This window comes from Anguilla anguilla, chromosome 2, assembly GCF_013347855.1.
Source record: "Anguilla anguilla isolate fAngAng1 chromosome 2, fAngAng1.pri, whole genome shotgun sequence".
NCBI classification, from domain to species: Eukaryota; Metazoa; Chordata; class Actinopteri; order Anguilliformes; family Anguillidae; genus Anguilla; species Anguilla anguilla.
Genome location: NC_049202.1, coordinates 22,887,422 through 22,907,764, shown reverse-complemented (window position 1 = coordinate 22,907,764; position 20,343 = coordinate 22,887,422). Strand labels below are relative to the sequence as shown.

At 44.9% G+C, this 20,343-nt stretch overlaps 2 protein-coding genes across 4 annotated transcripts in view; one reads left to right on the top strand and one right to left on the bottom strand.

Moving 5' to 3' along the window:
• afap1l2 (actin filament associated protein 1-like 2) overlaps nucleotides 1-20,343 on the top strand; it is a 79,696-nt gene that overhangs the window by 39,208 nt on the left and 20,145 nt on the right. For all 3 annotated transcript variants that reach the window (XM_035406537.1, XM_035406538.1, XM_035406539.1), the window contains exon 5: nucleotides 18,014-18,104. In XM_035406537.1, coding sequence (XP_035262428.1) covers nucleotides 18,014-18,104 — 91 coding nt within the window. The remainder of the gene's footprint in view (nucleotides 1-18,013; nucleotides 18,105-20,343) is intronic.
• LOC118221456 (kelch repeat and BTB domain-containing protein 13) lies at nucleotides 9,308-11,373 on the bottom strand. The gene has a single exon (XM_035406541.1). It carries the CDS (start codon nucleotides 11,251-11,253, stop codon nucleotides 9,799-9,801), a length of 1,455 nt encoding a protein of 484 aa, XP_035262432.1. The 5' UTR covers nucleotides 11,254-11,373; the 3' UTR covers nucleotides 9,308-9,798.

The following is a 20,343-nucleotide window of genomic DNA, read 5'->3' as shown; positions in this document are numbered from 1 at the left end:
CCGTAGTCAAATATGGGTAAGATTGTCGCCTGCACAATCCTCTTCCTGTTGTCCAATGAAAAACAGGATCTATTTCTGTAAAGAAACCCAATTTTAGTTTTAATTTTTTTTGGACAATTTGGCCACATGAGTTTTAAAAGAGAAATCATGATCCAGCCAGTTACCTAGATATTTGTAGTACTCAGTTGCTCAATTTGAGCACCAGTCAATGAGGATATGGAAGCATTTGGCATAGTTGTATTCCGAGTAGAAAAGATCATGTACTTCGTTTTTTCGGTATTCAAAACGAGTTTAAGACCAGCTAGAGCTTGCTGTATAACATTAAAAGCAGATTGTCAGTATGTAAGAGCCTGGGTGCCCATTGGTGCTGAGGAGTAAAGCACTGTGTCATCTGCATAAAAATGAGCCTTACAATTTGCTATATTTCTAGCAATATCATTTATATAGACTGAAAATAAAATTGGTCCAAGTATGACTCCTTGGGGTATTCGTTTCTTTACTTCTAAAAATTTAGACTTCATATCCCCAGCTATAATAGCTTGAGTTCTATTAGAAAGGTAATCCTGGAACCATGAACTGGCTATGCTATCAAGTCCAATGGAGGACAACTTTTTAATGAAGATTGTATGGTCTACCGTATTAAAAGCTTCTGCTAGATCGATAAATAGGGCTGCACATTTTTGTTTATCATTCAATGCTGTTACTATATCATTTATAACCAGTGAAGTTGCTGTAATGGTGCTATGACCAGGCCTGAAGTCAGATTGCTGTGAATTTAAAATATTGTTGAAAGTTAAAAAGCTGCATAGTTGTTGCTTAACAAGTGATTCTAAAATCTTAGCCAGGCAGGACAATTTTGAGATGGGGCGATAGCTGTTTACTGGACTGGCATCACCACCCTTGAATAATGGAAGAACATGAGCAGCTTTCCATACACTGGGAATAGTCCCAGTTGATAATGACAAATTAAAAATATTAGTTACCGAATGTGCAATCAATGGGGTTGCGAGACGATTTGGGACTAAGTGATCCTCTCCAGTTGATTTATTCACATCTATGCGTTTCACTGTAAATTCCGTAAATGTAAACAATACTCTGGGTTTTGGAGAATTTGTGAATGACCTAGAACTGAGGTCAGACGTGTCTCCTGTAGAGGACTATGTGTCTCCTGTAGAGGACTAAACCCTACCTACCTACCTACCACTAAATCATACACACCTGGTTCCCCCATACCCAATTATACACACCTGGTTCCCCCATACCCAATCTAACACACCTGGCTCCTCCATACCCAGTCAAACTCACCTGTCACCCCCATACCCAGTCAAACTCATCTGACTCCCCCATACCCAATCTAACACACCTGTCACCCCCATACCCAGTCAAACTCATCTGACTCCCCCATACCCAATCTAACACACCTGGCTCCTCCATACCCAATCTAACACACCTGGCTCCTCAATACCTAATCTAACACACCTGGCTCCTCCATACCCAGTCTAGCACACCTGGCTCCCCCATACCCAGTTTAACACACCTGGCTCCCCCATACCCAGTCTAGCACACCTGGCTCCCCCATACCCAGTTTAACACACCTGGCTCCCCCATACCCAGTCTAACACACCTGGCTCCCCCATACCAAATCTCACACACCTGACTGACCCATACCCAATCTAACACACCTGACTGACCCATACCTAATCTAACACACCTGGCTCCCCCATACCCAATCTAACACACCTGACTGACTTATACCCAATCTAACACACCTGGCTCCCCCATACCCAATCTAACACACCTGGCTCCCCCATACCCAATCTAACACACCTGACTGACTTATACCCAATCTAACACACCTGGCTCCCCCATACCCAATCTAACACACCTGACTGACTTATACCCAATCTAACACACCTGGCTCCCCCATACCCAATCTAACACACCTGGCTCCCCCATACCCAATCTAACACACCTGGCTCCCCCATACCCAATCTAACACACCTGTTTCACACACACATTCAGTCTCTGTAATGGTTTGAGAGATATACACAGGCAAGCTGGCAATGACATCATATCTTACTGATCCACAACCTGTGTCTTATCATATGATACAGTAAGAAACGGCATACAGCGGAACAGGCAGGGCTGTGGATAGTCTGTGTCATACTCCCTGAAGGCTTTGCTTGTGGGGCATGGTGAGGTCAGGGAGTGCGGAGGCGGGGGGCACAGGGAAATGGTGTATATGAAGAGGTGTGGATGGAAATGATCCCTCTCTGGATTTAGGGAACAGTGTTGTCTAGACAGACCACACGAGAAGTGAACAATTTCAAAGAGATCTGGAGAGCTGAGACTTAGGATAGGGTGGATTGACGTGGGAGCGAGGTTGTGCTGTACAGCAAAGTAGTAGTATAGTAAAGGGGTTCTGATAGGGTGAAGGGGCGATTGGAGTAACAGTACAGTCATAGGGTATAGTAGTCACTAACTCTGCAGGTTAAAGTAGGGTGGAGTGGCAATAGAGTGAGGGGTTGTGGTAGGGTAGAGTGATAATAGAGTAAGGGGGTTGTGGTAGGGTGGAGTGGTGTTAGAATAAGGGGGTTGTGGTAGGGTGGAGTGGCAATAGAGTGAGGGGTTGTGGTAGGGTAGAGTGATAATAGAGTAAGGGGGTTGTGGTAGGGTGGAGTGGTGTTAAAATAAGGGGGTTGTGGTAGGGTGGAGTGGCAATAGAATGAGGGGTTGTGGTAGGGTAGAGTGGTAATAGAGTATGGGGTTGCAGTGATAATAGAATAAGGGGGATTTGGTAGGGTGGAGTGGTAATAGAGTAAGGTGGGTTGTGGTAGGGTGGAGTGGTAATAGATTAAGGGGGTTTTGGTAGGGTGGGGTGGTAATAGAGTTAAGGGGGTTGTGGTAGGGTGGGGTGGTAATAGAGTGAAGGGGGTTGTGGTAGAGTGGGGTGGTAATAGAGTTAGGGGGTTGTGGTTGAGTGGAGTGGTAATAGAGTAAGGGGTTTTGGTAGGGTGGAGTGGTAATAGAGTAAGGGGGGTGTGGTAGGGTGGAGTGGCAATAGAGTAAGGGGGTGTGGTCGGGTGGAGTGGTAATAGAGTAAGGGGGGGTGTGGTCGGGTGGAGTGGTAATAGAATAAGTTTGTTGTGGTCGGGTGGAGTGGGAATACAGTAAGCGATTGTAGTGGTAAAAGAATAAGCGGGTTTTGGTAGGGTGGAGTGGTAATAGAGTAAGGTGGGTTGTGGTAGGGTGGAGTGGTAATAGAGTAAGGGGGTTTGTCAGGCTTGGGGGTTGGACTCAAAAGCAGACCAGGAAGTACGGATGAAAATATAGGCGATTTATTCAGCAGTACAGAATCAGCAAGCAGTCTCGTAATCTAAATCCAGACAAAGGTCAAATCAAATCCAAAAAAAAAATCCAAAAGTGCAAAAGTACAAAAACGGTAGCAAAAACAGAGTCGGGTAAACAGGCAGAAGTCGTAACCGGTAACAGGAATACAGAGACGGCAGGCAAAAATTGTAAAACAGAAAACAGAGTTCAAAACTGGGAATCAGAATAAACAGAAAAACGCTAGAACGGCACCGGAAAACAGAGGCACGATCTGGCAAAGAACAAATACTGGCAGGGTATAAGTAACCAACTAAATGAGGGGATACCGAGCTGCAGGTGATGAAAGTGGCTGGGGCTGATTGAATGATAGTCTCAGGAGTGAGATGTGGCAGAAGTGTAGACCGGAGCTGAAGGCGGAGAGTAGGGGGGACCAAGGAAACACATGGGCACTGAAAACAAAAACAAAACCATGGCGAGGTATTGGAAACCTTGTCCACGACGGCGGGCATCCAATAGTCGCCTGACAGTGCAGGCGGCTGATCCATTGTTGAGTCGTGGAGGGGGTGGGGCTGGGGTAGGAGTCGAGTGGAGACTGTGATGCATGGGTTTAATCTAGGAGACGTGGAAGGATGGGTGCACTCGGTGGAGGGAACTGGGCAGTCTGAGGCGGACCACCGATGGGTTGATGACCTTGGAGATGAGGTAAGGGCCAATGAAATGGGGCGCCAATTTCCGGGAGCACGCCCTCAGCGGAATGTCCCGAGTGGACAACCAAACCCTCTGACCACAACGGTAACAGGGAGCCTTGGTTCTATGCTGGTCCGCTGACCTCCTCACACGTTCGCTGGACCGAAATAAGGCTGCACGGGTTCGTCTCCAGGTTTGTTGGCAACGTTGGATGAACGCTTGAGCAGAGGGCACACTGGCCTCCTCCTCCTGAGCGGGAAACAGAGGGGGTTGGTAACCGAGGCAACAATGAAAAGGGGATAGCCCAGTGGAAGATACCGGAAGAGAATTGTGCGCATATTCCATCCAGGCTAAGTGCTGACTCCAGGAGGATGGATTCTGAGAAGCCAGGCAGCGTAGCATACGTTCCAGGTCCTGAATAGCCCGCTCAGTCTGGCCATTGGTCTGAGGGTGAAATCCGGAGGACAAGCTGACGGAGGTGCCAGTGAACCTGCAAAACTCCTGCCAGAAATGAGAGACAAACTGAGGGCCTCTGTCAGAAACAATGTCAACAGGTAGTCCATGCATTTTAAAAACGTGGTTGATCATGAGTTGAGCTGTCACTTTAGCAGATGGTAATTTGACAAGGGGAATGAAATTAACAGATTTAGAAAAACAATCTACGACCATAAGGAAGTGGTAGTGTTACCGTTGTACGGAGGGAGACCAGTTATGATATCCAGGGCTATGTGGGACCATGGACGTCTGGGTATCGGCAGGGGTTGTAGCAGACCTGCAGGGGGTTGGTTGGAGGACTTGTTTTGGCGCAGACTGAGCAGGCGGCAACGAAGCTGTTGACCTCCTTGGACATGGAGGGCCACCAGAACCGCTGCCGAATGAAGGCTAGAGTTCTTCTGGAACCGGGGTGGCAGGTCAACCGGGAAGAGTGTCCCCACTGAGGGACCTGCGCACGTACAGAGCTGGGAACAAATAACAGGTTAGCAGGACATTGAGCAGGAGTGTGTTTGTGCTGCTGGGCATTGCGCACCGCAGCTTCGATGTCCCATGCCACTGCGGCCACTAATCGTTGCTCGGGCAGAATGCTTTCAGTTTCAGGCTTAGGTTTGCCCTCAGAGGTGCAGAACAGGCGGGAGATGGCGTCAGATTTGATGTTCTTGGAGCCGGGTCTGTAAGACAAGCTAAAATTAAAATGGGCGAAAAACAGGGAACAGCGAGCCTGGCGAGAGTTGAGGCGTTTGGCCGTCTTAATATACCCCAAGTTCTTGTGATCGGTCCAGACCAAGAACGGGATCTCTGTGCCCTCAAGCTAATGGTGCCACTCCTCAATGGCCAGTTTCACAGCCAGTAGTTTGCGGTTACCAATGTCATAATTCTGTTTGGTGAGGGTGAGACGGTGGGAAAAGAAGGCACATGGCTGAAGCTTATTATCCTTAACCAAACGTTGAGACAAAACAGCCCCCATGCCCATGTCCGAGGCATCCACCTCCACAATAAACTGATGGGAGGGGTCGGCGAGGGTCAGAATGGGTGCCGTGGTGAAACGCCTCTTGAGTTTACTGAACGCTCTATCAGCGCTGTCCGTCCAGCTAAACCTGATGGTGGTAGAAGTGAGGGCAGTGAGAGGGGCGGTGACCTTACTGGAGTCCCGCACGAATCTTCGATAGAAATTGGCAAAGCCCAGAAATCTTTGGCGAAAAACAGGGAACAGCGAGCCTGGCGAGAGTTGAGGCGTTTGGCCGTCTTAATATACCCCAAGTTCTTGTGATCGGTCCAGACCAAGAACGGGATCTCTGTGCCCTCAAGCTAATGGTGCCACTCCTCAATGGCCAGTTTCACAGCCAGTAGTTTGCGGTTACCAATGTCATAATTCTGTTTGGTGAGGGTGAGACGGTGGGAAAAGAAGGCACATGGCTGAAGCTTATTATCCTTAACCAAACGTTGAGACAAAACAGCCCCCATGCCCATGTCCGAGGCATCCACCTCCACAATAAACTGATGGGAGGGGTCGGCGAGGGTCAGAATGGGTGCCGTGGTGAAACGCCTCTTGAGTTTACTGAACGCTCTATCAGCGCTGTCCGTCCAGCTAAACCTGATGGTGGTAGAAGTGAGGGCAGTGAGAGGGGAGGTGACCTTACTGGAGTCCCGCACGAATCTTCGATAGAAATTGGCAAAGCCCAGAAATCTTTGGAGGTCCCTATGGGTCTTGGGGATGGGCCATTCAGTCACCACTCTGACCTTACGAAGGTCCATCTGGTTGCCACCTGCCAAGACAATAAACCCCAGGAAGGAGACTGACTGTTGGTGGAAGGCACACTTCTCTGCCTTGATGTAAAGCTGGTTCTCCAGCAGACGTTGTAGAACCCGCCGGACGTGTTGCACGTGCTCCTGGACAGACTTAGAAAAAATTAAAATATCATCAAGATAGACAAAGACAGACTGGTTTACTATATCGCGCAGAATGTCATTGACTAGGGTCTGGAACACTGCAGGGGCGTTGGTCAACCCAAAGGGCATGACGAGGTATTCGTAGTGGCCGGTAGGGGTCCTTCTCTGATTCGGACCAGGTGGTAGGAGTTGCGGAGGTCCAACAAAAAAATAGCAGCTCCCTGTAGGAGCTCAAAAGCTGATGACAGGAAGGGTAACGGGTAACGGTTCTTAACAGTTATTTCATTCAGACCCCGGTAATCAGTACATGGACGGAGGGAGCCATCCTTCCTCCCCACAAAGAAAAACCCTGCACCAGCCGGGGATGATGAGGGACAAATAATACCAGCAGCCAGGGACTCACTGATATACTTGTTCATAGCCTCGCTTCTGGAGGAGACAGCGAATAGAGGCGGCCCCGGGGGGTGTGAAGTTCCTGGCAACAGGTCGATGGTGCAGTCATACGGGCGGTGTGGGGGCAGCGAAGTAGCCCTGGACTTGCTGAAGGTCGTCCGTATGTCCAGATATTCAGGAGGAACAGAAGACAGGTCAGAGTAATCCTTCTGAGACACTGGGAGAGAAGACACGGAACACGATGCAGACCGGAGGTAGTGTGCGTGGCAGAATGGGCTCCAACCCACCACAGAATTCTCAGTCCAGTTTATGTGGGGGTTATGCTTAGCGAGCCAGGGATGGCCACCACAGGAACTTAGGATGAGTCAAACACATGTAACACAAGCTCTTCACGATGATTGCCAGATAAAAGAAGACTCACCGAGGCTATGATATGGGTGATGCTGGCGAGTCTCTGCCCGTTCAAAGCATTAGCCACCAATGGAGAGTGGATGACGGTGGTGGGCAGACCCCACTGGGCTGCCAGAGAGGTGTCAATGAAACTCTCATCAGCACCGGAGTCAATCAGGATGGAGAGGGGATATTGCTGATCCTTCCACAAGAGAGTGGTAGGCAACAGAGTGCGGAGGGTTGAGGAGTTCTGAACGGGGGCGACACTCACCAGTACTCCCCAGTCTACTGGTGAGCGTTGTCTTTTACTGGGCAAGTGGCAATGAAGTGTCCAGTCCTGCCACAGTAGAGACAGGACCTAGTGCTGATTCTTCTCTGTCTCTCCGCAGGAGTCAGGTGGGTGCGGTCGATCTGCATAGGTTCCAGTTCGCGAGGTGGTGATGATCTTGAAACCGGCAATACTTGAGGTTGCAGTTCTGCAGATGTCTCTCACACATCTCTCTCTGCGACATTGAGTCAACCGCTTATCCATGCGGATCGCCAAATCCACCAGGTCATCAAAGGAGAAGGGAAGCTTACGGGTGGCAATCTCGTCTTTAATCTCCTCGGCAAGACCATTAAGGAAGGTGTCAAACTGAGCCGCCACATTCCACCCGCTGGTCGTGGCGAGAGTGCAGAATTCTATGGCGTAGTCGGAGATGGACCTGCGCCCCTGCTGTACCTGAAGCATCTGACGAGCGGCTTCTCTTCCGTGCATGGAGCGATCAAATACTTTGCGCATCTCATCAGCAAAGGAATGATAGTCATTGCAAAAAATGGAACCGGCTTCCCATACGGTCGTTCCCCATTCCCTAGCCCGACCCGACAGCAGGGTGATAATATAGGCGACTTTCGCTCGCTCCGTAGGAAAAACCGATGGTTGCAGTTCGAAAATGAGCACGCATTGGGACAAAAAAGACCTGCATGTACCTGGTTCGCCAACATAGTGTTCAGGAGGAGGCAGACGAGTTTCTCGGGTAGGCAGGGCAGGAGGAGGCAGGATGAGAGGAGTCGCTGGCGGTGGTGGAGTGCTGGTTTGCACCTGCTGATGCTGCTGTAGCTGTGTAGCGATCTGGGTCATGTTGCCGGCGAAGGATTCCAACGCTTGCTTCACAGACTCCAACTGGCTCTGGTGTTCTCCCAGCATGGCTCCCTGTCTCCCCAGGGCTGTCTGCAGCTGACTGAAGCCCGCTGAGTCCATCCTGGCCAGATCATACTGTCAGGCTCGAAAAGGAGATCAGGAAGTACGGATGAAAATATAGGTGATTTATTCAGCAGTACAAGATCAGCAGACTCGTAATCAAAATCCAGGCATGGGTCAAATACCAAAAAATCCAAAAGGGCAAAAGTACAAAAACGGTAGAAAAAACAAAGTCGGGTAAACAGGCAGAAGTCATAACCGGTAAGAGGAATACAGAGACGGCAGGCAAAAATCGTAAAACAGTTCAAAACTAGGAATCAGAATAAACAGAAAAACGCTGGAACGGCACTGGAAAACTGGCAAAGAACACAAACTGTAGCACATGGACTGCAGCTCAGGGGACTAATCATGTCATTTGTTGTGCAGAGACGCCACTGTTTACTCACAGCAGACCTGTTGTATCTTTATCTAAAACTCTCATATACTTGCATTAGCCCTGTATGTGTATTCTGTGGTATTACTGTAACATACAAACAAATACATTTTTAATAAGAAAATATCTCTGCTTTATTTATTACATTTTCTAACAATTTATAAAGCAGAGATACCCTGCACTGTCAATCACAGAATCACACGAGACAACCATGTGATTTCCATAGAAAAGCATTATATGAATATTCTAATTTAGTGAGCCATTCATTACATTACATTACATTATAGGCATTTAGCAGACGCTCTTATCCAGAGCGACTTACACAACTTTTTACATAGCACTTTACATTGTATCCATTTATACAGCTGGATATATACTGAAGCAACGCAGGTTAAGTACCTTGCTCAAGGGTACAACGGCAGTGTCCTTACCCGGGATTCGAACCTACGACCTTTCGGTTACGAGCGCAGTTCCTTACCCACTGTGCCACACTCCGTCCCTACATTCAACGGGCAGTGACATGTCCAGCTAAAGCTCAGTCAGCATTGATCCTTTGAACTGAATCCTAATTTAACTAGTGCCAACTGCCATATTATGGTGGCACGTAATTAGCTGTAGCATCACTCAGGGAGCGTTGAAGTTAGCATGTTCTCCTTGTCTAAGAGTGATTTCACTGGCTCGTCAGGAACTTGTGGTCTGCCTGCACCAGCTACATATGAAGTTGCATTCCTCCTCACCAGTGGTCACACAGCTCAGCTGGAGGACTGTAGAGTGGAATATATGTGGTGGCTGCAATCATTCACTTTGGAGGAGAGAGCCTACCTTGGCTGAGCTCTCTTGTGTATGCAGAGGGCCTTGGAATCATGGGTAAGAAGACTTTCAAAAATGAGTGAGTAGGAAATAAAAACATACAAAAAAATTTTGAGCCGCTGATAATTTATGATCCATCCAGCCTTCTTAGGTAGTATTCAGAGCACTTTTGAATTTGTGCAGGGAGAGTTTAAGCCGGATTGGGGTCATTGGCATCGTCCTGACCAGTGCTGTCCAGCGCTTCCCTCTGTTTGGGATGTGCCCTCGTTTTTGGCAGCCTCAGGAAAAATGTCCAGACCGAACCGCTCCTTGGAAAACCCTTCATCTCTCGCCGTGGCTTCCACCCCCCTGTTCCGATGGCATACTCCAGCGTCAGCATGCGGTTGACGGTGAACGCTGAATCACCTCTCACCACAGCAGTGAACAGGGCGCCCTTGCTGTTGACATAGTGCCCCGGCATGGCGGTCCACTGCCCCGTGGTGATGTTGTAACAGTCCATCAGGCACCGCAGGAAGTCGGCGTAGGGCCCGTTCCGCATCACGTAGAGGTTATCCCGGTGCGCCACCATGCAGTGACCGTAGCTGTGAGGACGAATCAGTGTGGTGACGAGGGACCACTCGTCCCGTCCCGGGACATACTCGTAGATGTCTGTAGTCTCCTTGGGCTTCCAAAAGCACACAAATATCCGGCTCATCGCCTTGGCGCATGCCGCGTCGGCCACAGGCCGTGGGGCATGGTGGACGAAGGACCAGTTGCCAGTCGCAACGTCGTACATTTCCACCGACGACATGGCGGTTTTCTCGTACTCCCCACCGATGGCATAGAGCCGGCCCTCGTGCCCCACCAGTGTGAAGTTGTAGCGGAGTTGGCGGGGGCCGTTGAAGGTGGTCCACTTGTTAGCCATCGCGTCGTAGCAGAAGCAAGACTCCACCACTTGCTTGCTGACGTCCCGCACGCCCCCCACGATGTAGAGCTTGTTGGAGAGGACTGCCAGGCCTGCCATGGAGGTGCTAGCTTCTGTCGGCAGGTCAGTCAGGTGTTTCCAGTCCTTTTCGCCTTCATCCAGGTAACAGAGAGTCCTGAAAGAGTCCTGTAGTATCTCCATGGAAGGAGAGTACGTGCCAACTGCCACAAAGGAGCTGGGGGTGAGAGACTGCACATACTGCCGAGATTCCCACAGCAGGCTTTCCGCCGCCTCCTGCAGATCTTCATGCATGTCACGGATAAAGAGCGCGGCACTGAGGTAGAGCTCCAACAGGCCGTACACGGCGGCGGCCTGGCACAGCAGCAGGCAGTTGTCAGAGTTGATGAGGTCAGCGAGGTGCCGAGCCAGAGCGCCCACCTGGAGGAATGCAGCGCATTCGACGGCGTCGACGATCTGGTCGTCGCTCAGGGTGGGCCGGTCCCCCCTCAGCACAGCCAGCACGATCAGGAAGCCGCGCGCCCGCAGGCCCCTCAGGTGAACCTCCTCTTGCCTGCACTCTCTCATCCCCGAGCGGAAGAGGGCGCGGAAGTAGTCACAGCCGCGCACCAGCATGGCTCTGTCCACCATGAAGACGCTGTCCTCCACACGCACCCGGAGGGTGGCGGCCGTATCTGGCCTCCCGCTCCCCCTGCCTGAATCACTGCTGCTGCCGGTCTCCATTACGTTACCGTGGCATTAAACTCAGGCAGAAAAAAAATTGGTTGAACTAGCTAAATTGTGCCACACTGTTCTGACATGCAGCTTTCCTCCCAAGACATTTCCCAGACATGGTATTGAACAGAAACAAATCCGCACACAGCAGGCACACAGGGGGGTGGGAGGGGGGTGTCTGTTTCTTTTCCCAGCTATAAATACAATATGGGCTATAGATAGCAGAGGGACTGGTGACAGTCAGCCAATGCACTGTGAGGTCAAAGGGCAAAGGAACATTTACTCAGAGGAGGGGCAGATCAGCTATGCTACAGTGTGGTGCTACAACAGATCATTGGGCACTATAGTGTGGATTCATTATGGCGTGCTGTTCTATACGTTATGTCTACAGTTCTATACCTTTTGGGTTCTTGAAGAAATGTAGCAATAGCTCAGTCTGTCTGTTATTGTATGTGTATATATTTCCTTATGCTAGTTTTAAGATATGGGTTTGTGATGATAAACATTTTATCATATAACACTGATGTTTACTATGCTTCCCATCTCAAAGGTAATTTCAACAATCAAACTGTTACATAACTGTCAAACTGTTGGATATTTGTGATGCTTCGCTTTTGTGCGAATCCTCACTCCTTTCTGTTACTTTCTGTAAAAATCTCGATGTTCTATTTCATACTCTTGGACAGCATGTTTTGCCTTTATTTTTTTTGGTTTCCTTTTGCTCCAGAGTGAAATATTACATCTTCCCATTCTTACAAGTTCAGATGCAGAGCTGTGAAAAACTGCTGTGCTGCTGTTTTCACACAGGCAGCATTTTTACGTATTAATCTGTAACATCTGTGATACAATTTTATTACTACATTGCAGGTTTGAACCATTGAAGGAAAACTGTTCAGATTTACCTAAAAATGTGAAGGTACCTAGACAAGCTGGGAATTTTTTTCTGGTTATGAGTGATGACATTTAGCAGTAGTGTCTATATATCACCCAGTAGTGTAGTTTCTTGCTTTAACAGCTAAACCCTCTTTATTTAAAAAATGCAGTGCAGTTTGTTTCTCATTATTACCAACATGCTGCTCCAAAAGGCCTTGTTCCCAGGCTGATTCTGTTTATACTGCAATGGATTCTTGGCAGGAGAGAGGGATTTTCCATGTGTTGAATGTTTTTCAAAAGCTGGCCTTATATCATCATGTAAGCCTGTCCACTTATCGTTTCCTGGGTCTGTTTCTTTTTTAGAAGAGAGAAAGAGAGTTAGAAAGAGAGAAGCAAGAGAGAGAAAGAAAGCTCTTAACCTTTAAAAATGTAATGACACACTACTAGTCGCTACATGTTCTCATAGTAAAACGTGGTAACTTGTTGTGGAAAATGTTTTATTTTTATTTTAAATTTGCTCATTTGAAAAACAAAACCCTTTAATAGAAAAAAAACTTCTATAAAAATGATTTGATACACAATGGAAACATACTGAAAAAGTCAGCTTTTTAATATAAGAGAAAGAGACAAACAAAACAAATTTTTTTTGTCTTTTTTGTGAGAATTATCTGGAACCTACTTGGACAGTACTATGGAAAATTGTTTACTGTTTATTATGTATTTATTTATACTTATTATTGATCTAGAGCTAAAGTAGAGACTTCAGGGAAATGGAAGGAAGCAATACTAACTGTTAAATTTCATTGCGAGTGTGAGGTACTTACTGTGTGTGGGCTACTTTGCTGAAATTTGGATTCAATGACTAAAAGACCCTCTCTGCAAGAGTGGAGACAGACTAATGTGAATAGTAATCCGTGGGACTTGCTTTGCTTCATAAATGAAAGAATTCCATCAGAAAAATTTATATTTGCTTTAATTTTGGATTTTCCAAAAGCTTTTCAGTTAAACAAAAATTATTATTTTTCCAAATTTTGTAAAATTGTCCACATCACACAGCTATGCTAGACCCTGGTTCTGCCTGAGCAGTAGGCTCAATCACCACTTAACAGACATTTATTTTAATGAAAATCTTTGAGATTATTACTTTAAAGTAATAATCTCGAAGATTTTCATTAAAATAAATGTCTTTTAAGTCACTATCTATCGCTGCATTGGGTAACACAATGGTGATTGAGCCTATTTTTATATTAATTTATACTATTTTTATTATCATAATTCATGATTAAAAAACTTGGTGTCTGTGGCGACATTCCCGGGAAAAAATCACAAGCGGCGCACAGTTAGTGACGCGTTTTTCATCACCCATCAGTGGTTGGTCCGCCAGAGAGGGTAGGTGGAACTAACGCAACAGGCTCGCTCTTCAACTCATTTGTGTATGAGCGGCGTACTGTTTTTTCCGGTGTCTGCATGCGTTACAATAACAGAGAAAGGGGAGGGGGGGGGGGGTTGGGGGAGTTATGGAACCCTAAAAAGTTTTTGTGTAACATGAGAGATCATATTATTTGTTGATGTAGATTTCGTATTACATTTAATGACAATGTAACTTTACTAAATTACATAGCTATTTGCACAGCTAAAGCTAGCTACCGGACCATGTCAAGAAAGACAACATTAGTTTAGACAACGTTGTGCACAATATCCATCTCTCATATCAGGTAACGTTGCGTTAGCTAGCTAGCTAATGTAATTAACACAATATAATGTCGGCTAACAATTAGAAAAAAACGCTAGCTAACGCTACCGACCGGTACCGACCTCGCAAACCGTTTCTCGAATGCAATGCCACCTTGTTGCAACGTTGCAGTGTAGCTAACTTAAGCCCAGTTCAGATCAATGATTCGCAACGAGACTGGGTGCAACTTGCAAAATTCCAAGATGTCTGATTGTAAACGTTCTAAAACTGCACTTGGCGATTTGACAAGGACGGTCTTTTAAAACCTCAGGGCAGGCAACGGCTCTGCTACTAGCCAGTTCACACCGCTGCAGTTTTCTCTGCAACATTCTAAAACCGTTTCGTCTCGTTGCGAATCATTGATCTGAACTGGCCTTAACGTTACCGTTATTTACATTGCCATCGAGTTCATCAATATATTATAATGATTGGAATAAAGCCGGGGAATGTGGAGCAGAGCCGGGTCTGATTTCTGAAGAGGTCATGCAGGAGAAAACTAAATAAAAGAATACAGCAGTATGGATTAGCATTGTTATTATTTTATTACGCTTCCTCATATGTTCCTTCAGCCTTTATGCCATTTTTGATGAAATCTCCTTTGTTTTTGTTTTATTCTTTTTGTTCTGATTGCTAATTTAACACCAAGCTCAGCTTTATTCTCGAACAGTTTAGCTAGAAAAACCAGAAACACCAGGGGTAACATTTTGCAAGGCAGTTGTTTTAAAAATATCACGCAACAATCATTCACGAAAAACACTGCTTATTATGCATGAGATACATAATTGCACGAGCGACAGCGAATCCCGCAAATTCTTCTCTGCAGTGTAAAGATGTTCATACCGGGCAAAAGGTGGATAAAGAACGTTTGCATAAATTGATCATCACTAATTCTACCCCAGATTTGCTACGGCATTTTAACCCGGCTTGGCAGTGTAAAGACATCTTGAGTTAGCCTAATGTTAGACAACGAATGAGTATGTACATAACGTTACTTTTATAACAACCGTTTTTTATTCAGTAAATAGTAAGTGTTATAGTTGGCGTGCCAACTGACTGACGTCACACAGGCGACACTGGTTGGATCCGGTTGGATCTATGGGAAGTGAGGTCCAAAAACACACCTGCAATTACCGCTTCTCGCCATTGGCACCGCCACAGAGAACGAAACTGAAATCTTCGAGATTGTAACTTTAAATAGCGGCTTACGCAGAAAACCATGACTAAGTAGTATTTATAAAATCACACTTTGATGTAGACAAGATCTATGTAAAGTTCATACTAGATGTATGTTAATTAGCTGCTGATTACTTAGAGGCAGGTACTGGATGTTTGAGAACAGAATGTAAATCCCAGAAGTGGGCAGTGTTCACGCTTTAAGAATGACATTCAATTGATAAAACAATTTTAGTCCTGAGGAGTACAAGAAATGCAAGCTTATTTTTAAAAAATGGCTGTTATTGGCCACATTCATAAGGGGTAATGGTAAAGCATGTTCACGTGAGTTCTACATCACGTGAGATCTATATATCACAGATACGCCATTTTAAAGCAATGCAAGCAACTTATTAGTTCATCTTATTTTATTTTTATAAGGCGGGCGTAAGCACAGTGATCTTAAGATCACATTTAAGTTTAAATCCAGGAACATTTTTTATAAATGGGAGCCCTGGGCCCTGGCAGTCAACTGAAAATTAAATGAGTAAAATAAATAAATAATTTGTGTAAAGTACTTTGTGTGAAATGGGGCGGTGCACATGGTCAGGAATCAAAGTTATGCCAGTTGTGGCCAGTTGAGACTGAGCCTCTGTAAGGGATTGATCCTCTGAAAGAGACTTATCCTCTGTAAGGGACTGATCCTCTGTAAGGGACTGATCCTCTGAAAGAGACCGATTCTCTGTAAGGGACTGATCTTCTGAAAGAGACTGATCCTCTGTAAGGGATTGATCCTCTGAAAGAGACTTATCCTCTGTAAGGGACTGATCCTCTGTAAGGGACTGATCCTCTGTAAGGGACTGATCCTCTGAAAGAGACCGATTCTCTGTAAGGGACTGATCTTCTGAAAGAGACTGATCCTCTGTAAGGGATTGATCCTCTGAAAGAGACTTATCCTCTGTAAGGGACTGATCCTCTGTAAGGGACTGATCCTCTAAAATATTCATGACATGATATCACAAGCAGTGATTTCAGGGACTTAGAGCTTGAAAAGGGTTTGGCTAGCTGCCAAACAGAACACTCACCCAGGGACATAGTGTCACCCAGGTCTTTTCTGTTGCAGTGGTGAGCAACTCATTTGGTGGATTGCAGGGCAAAAAAAGGAGAAGCAGTGAATATTTGGCCAATATTCACAGTATTATGGATTGTAAATGTGTGCATGTGTGTGCATGTATGTAGGGCAGATTGAGGGAATAACTGACAGTTTTTGTGTTTGGCTCACTTCTGAATATATTACTTGAGATAGAGTAATCTTTTTTAATACAAACAACCTACATCCATTCACTAGAATTACACACTGCAATGAAGTTTCTGGGACATACCATTCACTAGCAATCTGACCGAACTTATCGAGAGGGAAATGTTACATTTAACACTGTGGGTGGGGTAAAAACTAATGTGGTACAGGGTACACCTAACAGTCTTAATCGCTGCAAAATTAACACAAAGTTAGGCAATTAAATACAATTCCATGGAATATGACACAGTCTTTCATCTATTTTTTGATTACATTTATGTTTTTCGTGGTCTACCAATATCGGTGAAAATCTATCACAGCCTATCTTTGTTTCCTGTTTAATGTCTTTTCGATCCAAACATCTGTATTAGTCAATGTCACATGTTACCATTACAAGTTAAAATTTAATTAAATTTATTTATGAAGATCAGGTCTGATTTGAACAAAACCAATCAATTGGTTAATCAATTGCTGAACCACCATGTTGGGTTTAACCCCATGGTGGGGGGTTAGGGTTAGGGTTAGGGTTAGGGGGGGGGGGGGGGGGGGTCTGCACTTTTGCCTGGCTAGCATGTTATATCAAAACTAAATGATCTGTTAATTACATACATTTGGAATCCTTTACATACACACAATACTGTAGCCAAAAAACACTTCTAGTAAAAAGAATTCACTTGCATGCAGTCAAAACGGACTCCCGAAATATTTATTGAACTCTTCCGTTGTTGGTTGGAGGCAAAGAGAAGGTAATTCTGCGCTTTCAAAGTTACATTTTACTCCATGTTAGATTTGGCCCCACTCTCACCTGTGTGTGTATTTGTGTCTGTGTGTATGTGTATGTGTATGTGTACATGTATGTGTGTGTTTTATATGCTCATTGTGGAACTGTGTCACTGTGATTCCCAATTCCAGTGAATTTCCTGTGGACTGTTTTTCACTTTTTCAACACATCACACATACAAGTGATTTATACTTCTAGCTCTAACACTGTCTTCTCCAAATATTTTTCACTGTCAGAAACTAAAGTGCCTTCATTATAAGTGGTAATATCCTGTGTCACATTTTGCTAGAAGGAAGACAGCCTGTCAACTCCCCTGTTTCCGAGAATCCCAGGCAGTAAAAATAAAGAAATACCACCTTTCTCACAAAAATCATTTCCCCAAAATGGAGGACATGTGCCAGGGGAGGAAGACATAATCTCTGTATTGCACTGTATGGAATATTTCGGATTTTGGAGTTTGATGTGCCAGTAAGCTGGCAATGACCAAAACCAATGAGATGAAAAACTGTAGTTGAAACTCTGGATCAATTTTCCATCACATGTGACTCAGGTGTTATTGAAAAGTATGAATCAGTTCTTGAAGTGTTGTTGAAGAGGTATGGACATATTGTTGAGACATTTTGGAGGCACTGTTTGCAGTTCTTGTTATGGCATCTGGGTGTTTTTTCTGTGCATTTGTTATTTGCCAAGTGCATTAATTTTTTAATCCAACAATTCATCCGTTAAGAAATGAAATCACCTGAAAGAATGAATTGTATTCAATCAGATAATTAGCATGGATTTTTTAACGTGGATTAAGCTAGATATGGCACTCAAGACCCCCATGAATCTGAGCTTATTTTAGTATTAGCCCTGGCAAATACTAATCAATCAAAAATGATTCATTCTTAACTCTCTCACTCTCTCTCCCTTTCTCTTTTTTTCCCTATTTCAGTGCTTGGGAAGAGACCCCCTCCCACTGCCCCTGCTGGATTCTCCTGAGGGATACTATGAAGAGGCACAACCCTATGACACAGCCACCAATGGTGAGATCTATTATGGGCACATCTATTTCATTCTTTCCAGCTGCAATCATAGGCTCCACTCTCCCACTATCTCTCTGTGAGGGAGCCTAGCCTTCGGCAAGGCCCTCTGTTACTCTGTAGGGACCTCTACAAGGGCCCCCTGTCATTTTATAAGGGACTCTGACCATCTGTAAGGCTCATCTATCCCTCTATAAGGGACCTCTATTCCTGTGTAAGGCCCTCTGTTGCTCTCTAGGAACCTCTAAAAGGGCCCCCTATTCCTCTGTATGGGACTCTAACCCTCTGTAGGAACCTCTAAAAGGGCCCCCTATTCCTCTGTATGGGACTCTAACCCTCTGTAGGAACCTCTAAAAGGGCCCCCTATTCCTCTGTATGGGACTCTAACCCTCTGTGTGGACCTTCTATCTGTAAGGGGCTGATCCTCTGAAAGATACTGATCTTCTGAAAGAGACTTATCCTCTGTAAGGGACTGATCCTCTGTAAGGGACTGATCCTCTAAAATATTCATGACATGATATCACAAGCAGTGATTTCATGGACTTAGAGCTTGAAAAGGGTGTAAAATGTTTGCCACTATCAGAAAATACATTAAAATTCACCATTTGCAACTGGTGCAAAAGGTTTGCATACAAATGACCATACAATTTTTTTTTCATGTTCATCGGTGCAAAAATAACATGCAAAGATATAGCTACCTTATTGTTGTCATTATTATTTAGTTTATTCGAAACCATCTTCAGATACTCTGAGAAGAGAACAACAATATTGACTGTGGTGAGTCATCGCTATGCAGGGTCAACCACAGGCATCCATTCGAGTGTCTGTACTTCTGAGTGCAGCATTTGACACTGCTGAGCACTCTATATTAACTGATCATTTAAGCTGATGCATTATCAAACTGGTACTGCACTTGAACTCAAGTGGTTTGATGTCTCACGCAGTGAATTCTGTGTTAAAATTTGCAATCTTGTTTCCTCCTGTCGTGTGGAGTGCCTCAAGGTCCCATTTACAGCCAATTTTGTTTTTAATTTACATGCTGTTACTTGGACAAATATGTTATCATAGCTGGACTATTGTAAAGCCATTTTCTCCTGTCAAAATGTTGAAAAGATTTCTGCTGATTCAAATCACTGCTGCTAGACTTTTAATAAGCAGGAATCCATACAATAACCTGGTAAAATGGTTATCACTATTAAATATTTAGAAGTTGCTCTTAAAAAACAATTAAGAAAGTATAATACATACAATGATCAGTACACAGGGAAATGCCATAGTAAACCAAGGAAATTTTAAGATGAGATTTAAACTACTGTAGTTACAGATTGGCAGTCTGGGACCACAGAAAGCAGCCTCCCCTCTGAGTTTAAGTTTAACTATAGGAATAACTGGGAAGTGTTTGCAGAGTGGAGCACTCGCTAAAGATGATACACAGTCAAACAGTATGAACAGTGTATGCAGGTGCTATTCACCTGTATTCTATGCTCATCTGTGTACAATGCTTTAAACCAACGTGGCAATACATTAAAATGAATTCTAAACAGGTAGCCAGTGGAGAGAATCTAGGACAGGGCTGATGTTGGCGCATGTGACAGAATACTGAAGTCTACATCAGACAGATTTGGATGGCAGTGTGGTGTGGTGGGGAACTAGCATTGCATGCAGAGAATTGCATGTTTGATTCCTCCAAAGGCGCAGCAACAACTCATTCAGGAAGTCATTAAAGATCTTAGAAGAACTTCCAAAGAACTGTAGGCCTCTGTAGCCTCAGCTAAGGTCATGACATGAACATGACTCCACAATAAGGAAGAGACTGGGCAAAAATGAGATTCATGGGAGAGTAGCAAGGTGGAAACAATCACTAACCAAGAGAAACATCTATGACAAGCAAGGATTAATTAAAAATATGTGTATTTTCTGAATCCAGTGTTTCCAACAATCAATGCCCTTGTTAAAATGTTCAGCACTCTGAATACTGAACCAAGTGATATTGCATGCTAGAACTCCTCACTTAACCTACATGTAAAATATATTTTATTAGATTTAATTTAATAATTATGTTTAAAATTAGAATGATCAATTAAATCGAAATTCTTTGATAGGTCAGTCTACAGAAAACTGGTGGAATCAACCAACAAGTCAAAACAAGCTGTATATCAGGTTTTCAGATTAAATAATTGAATTGCATAAGAAGCAGTCAAACATACATTTTTATTGAATGCAGGCACACTACTTCTAAATT

Bases quoted from the DNA above. Each gene is read 5' to 3' on its own strand.
- LOC118221456 (XM_035406541.1), bottom strand. From the start codon at position 11,253: ATGGAGACCGGCAGCAGCAGTGATTCAGGCAGGGGGAGCGGGAGGCCA.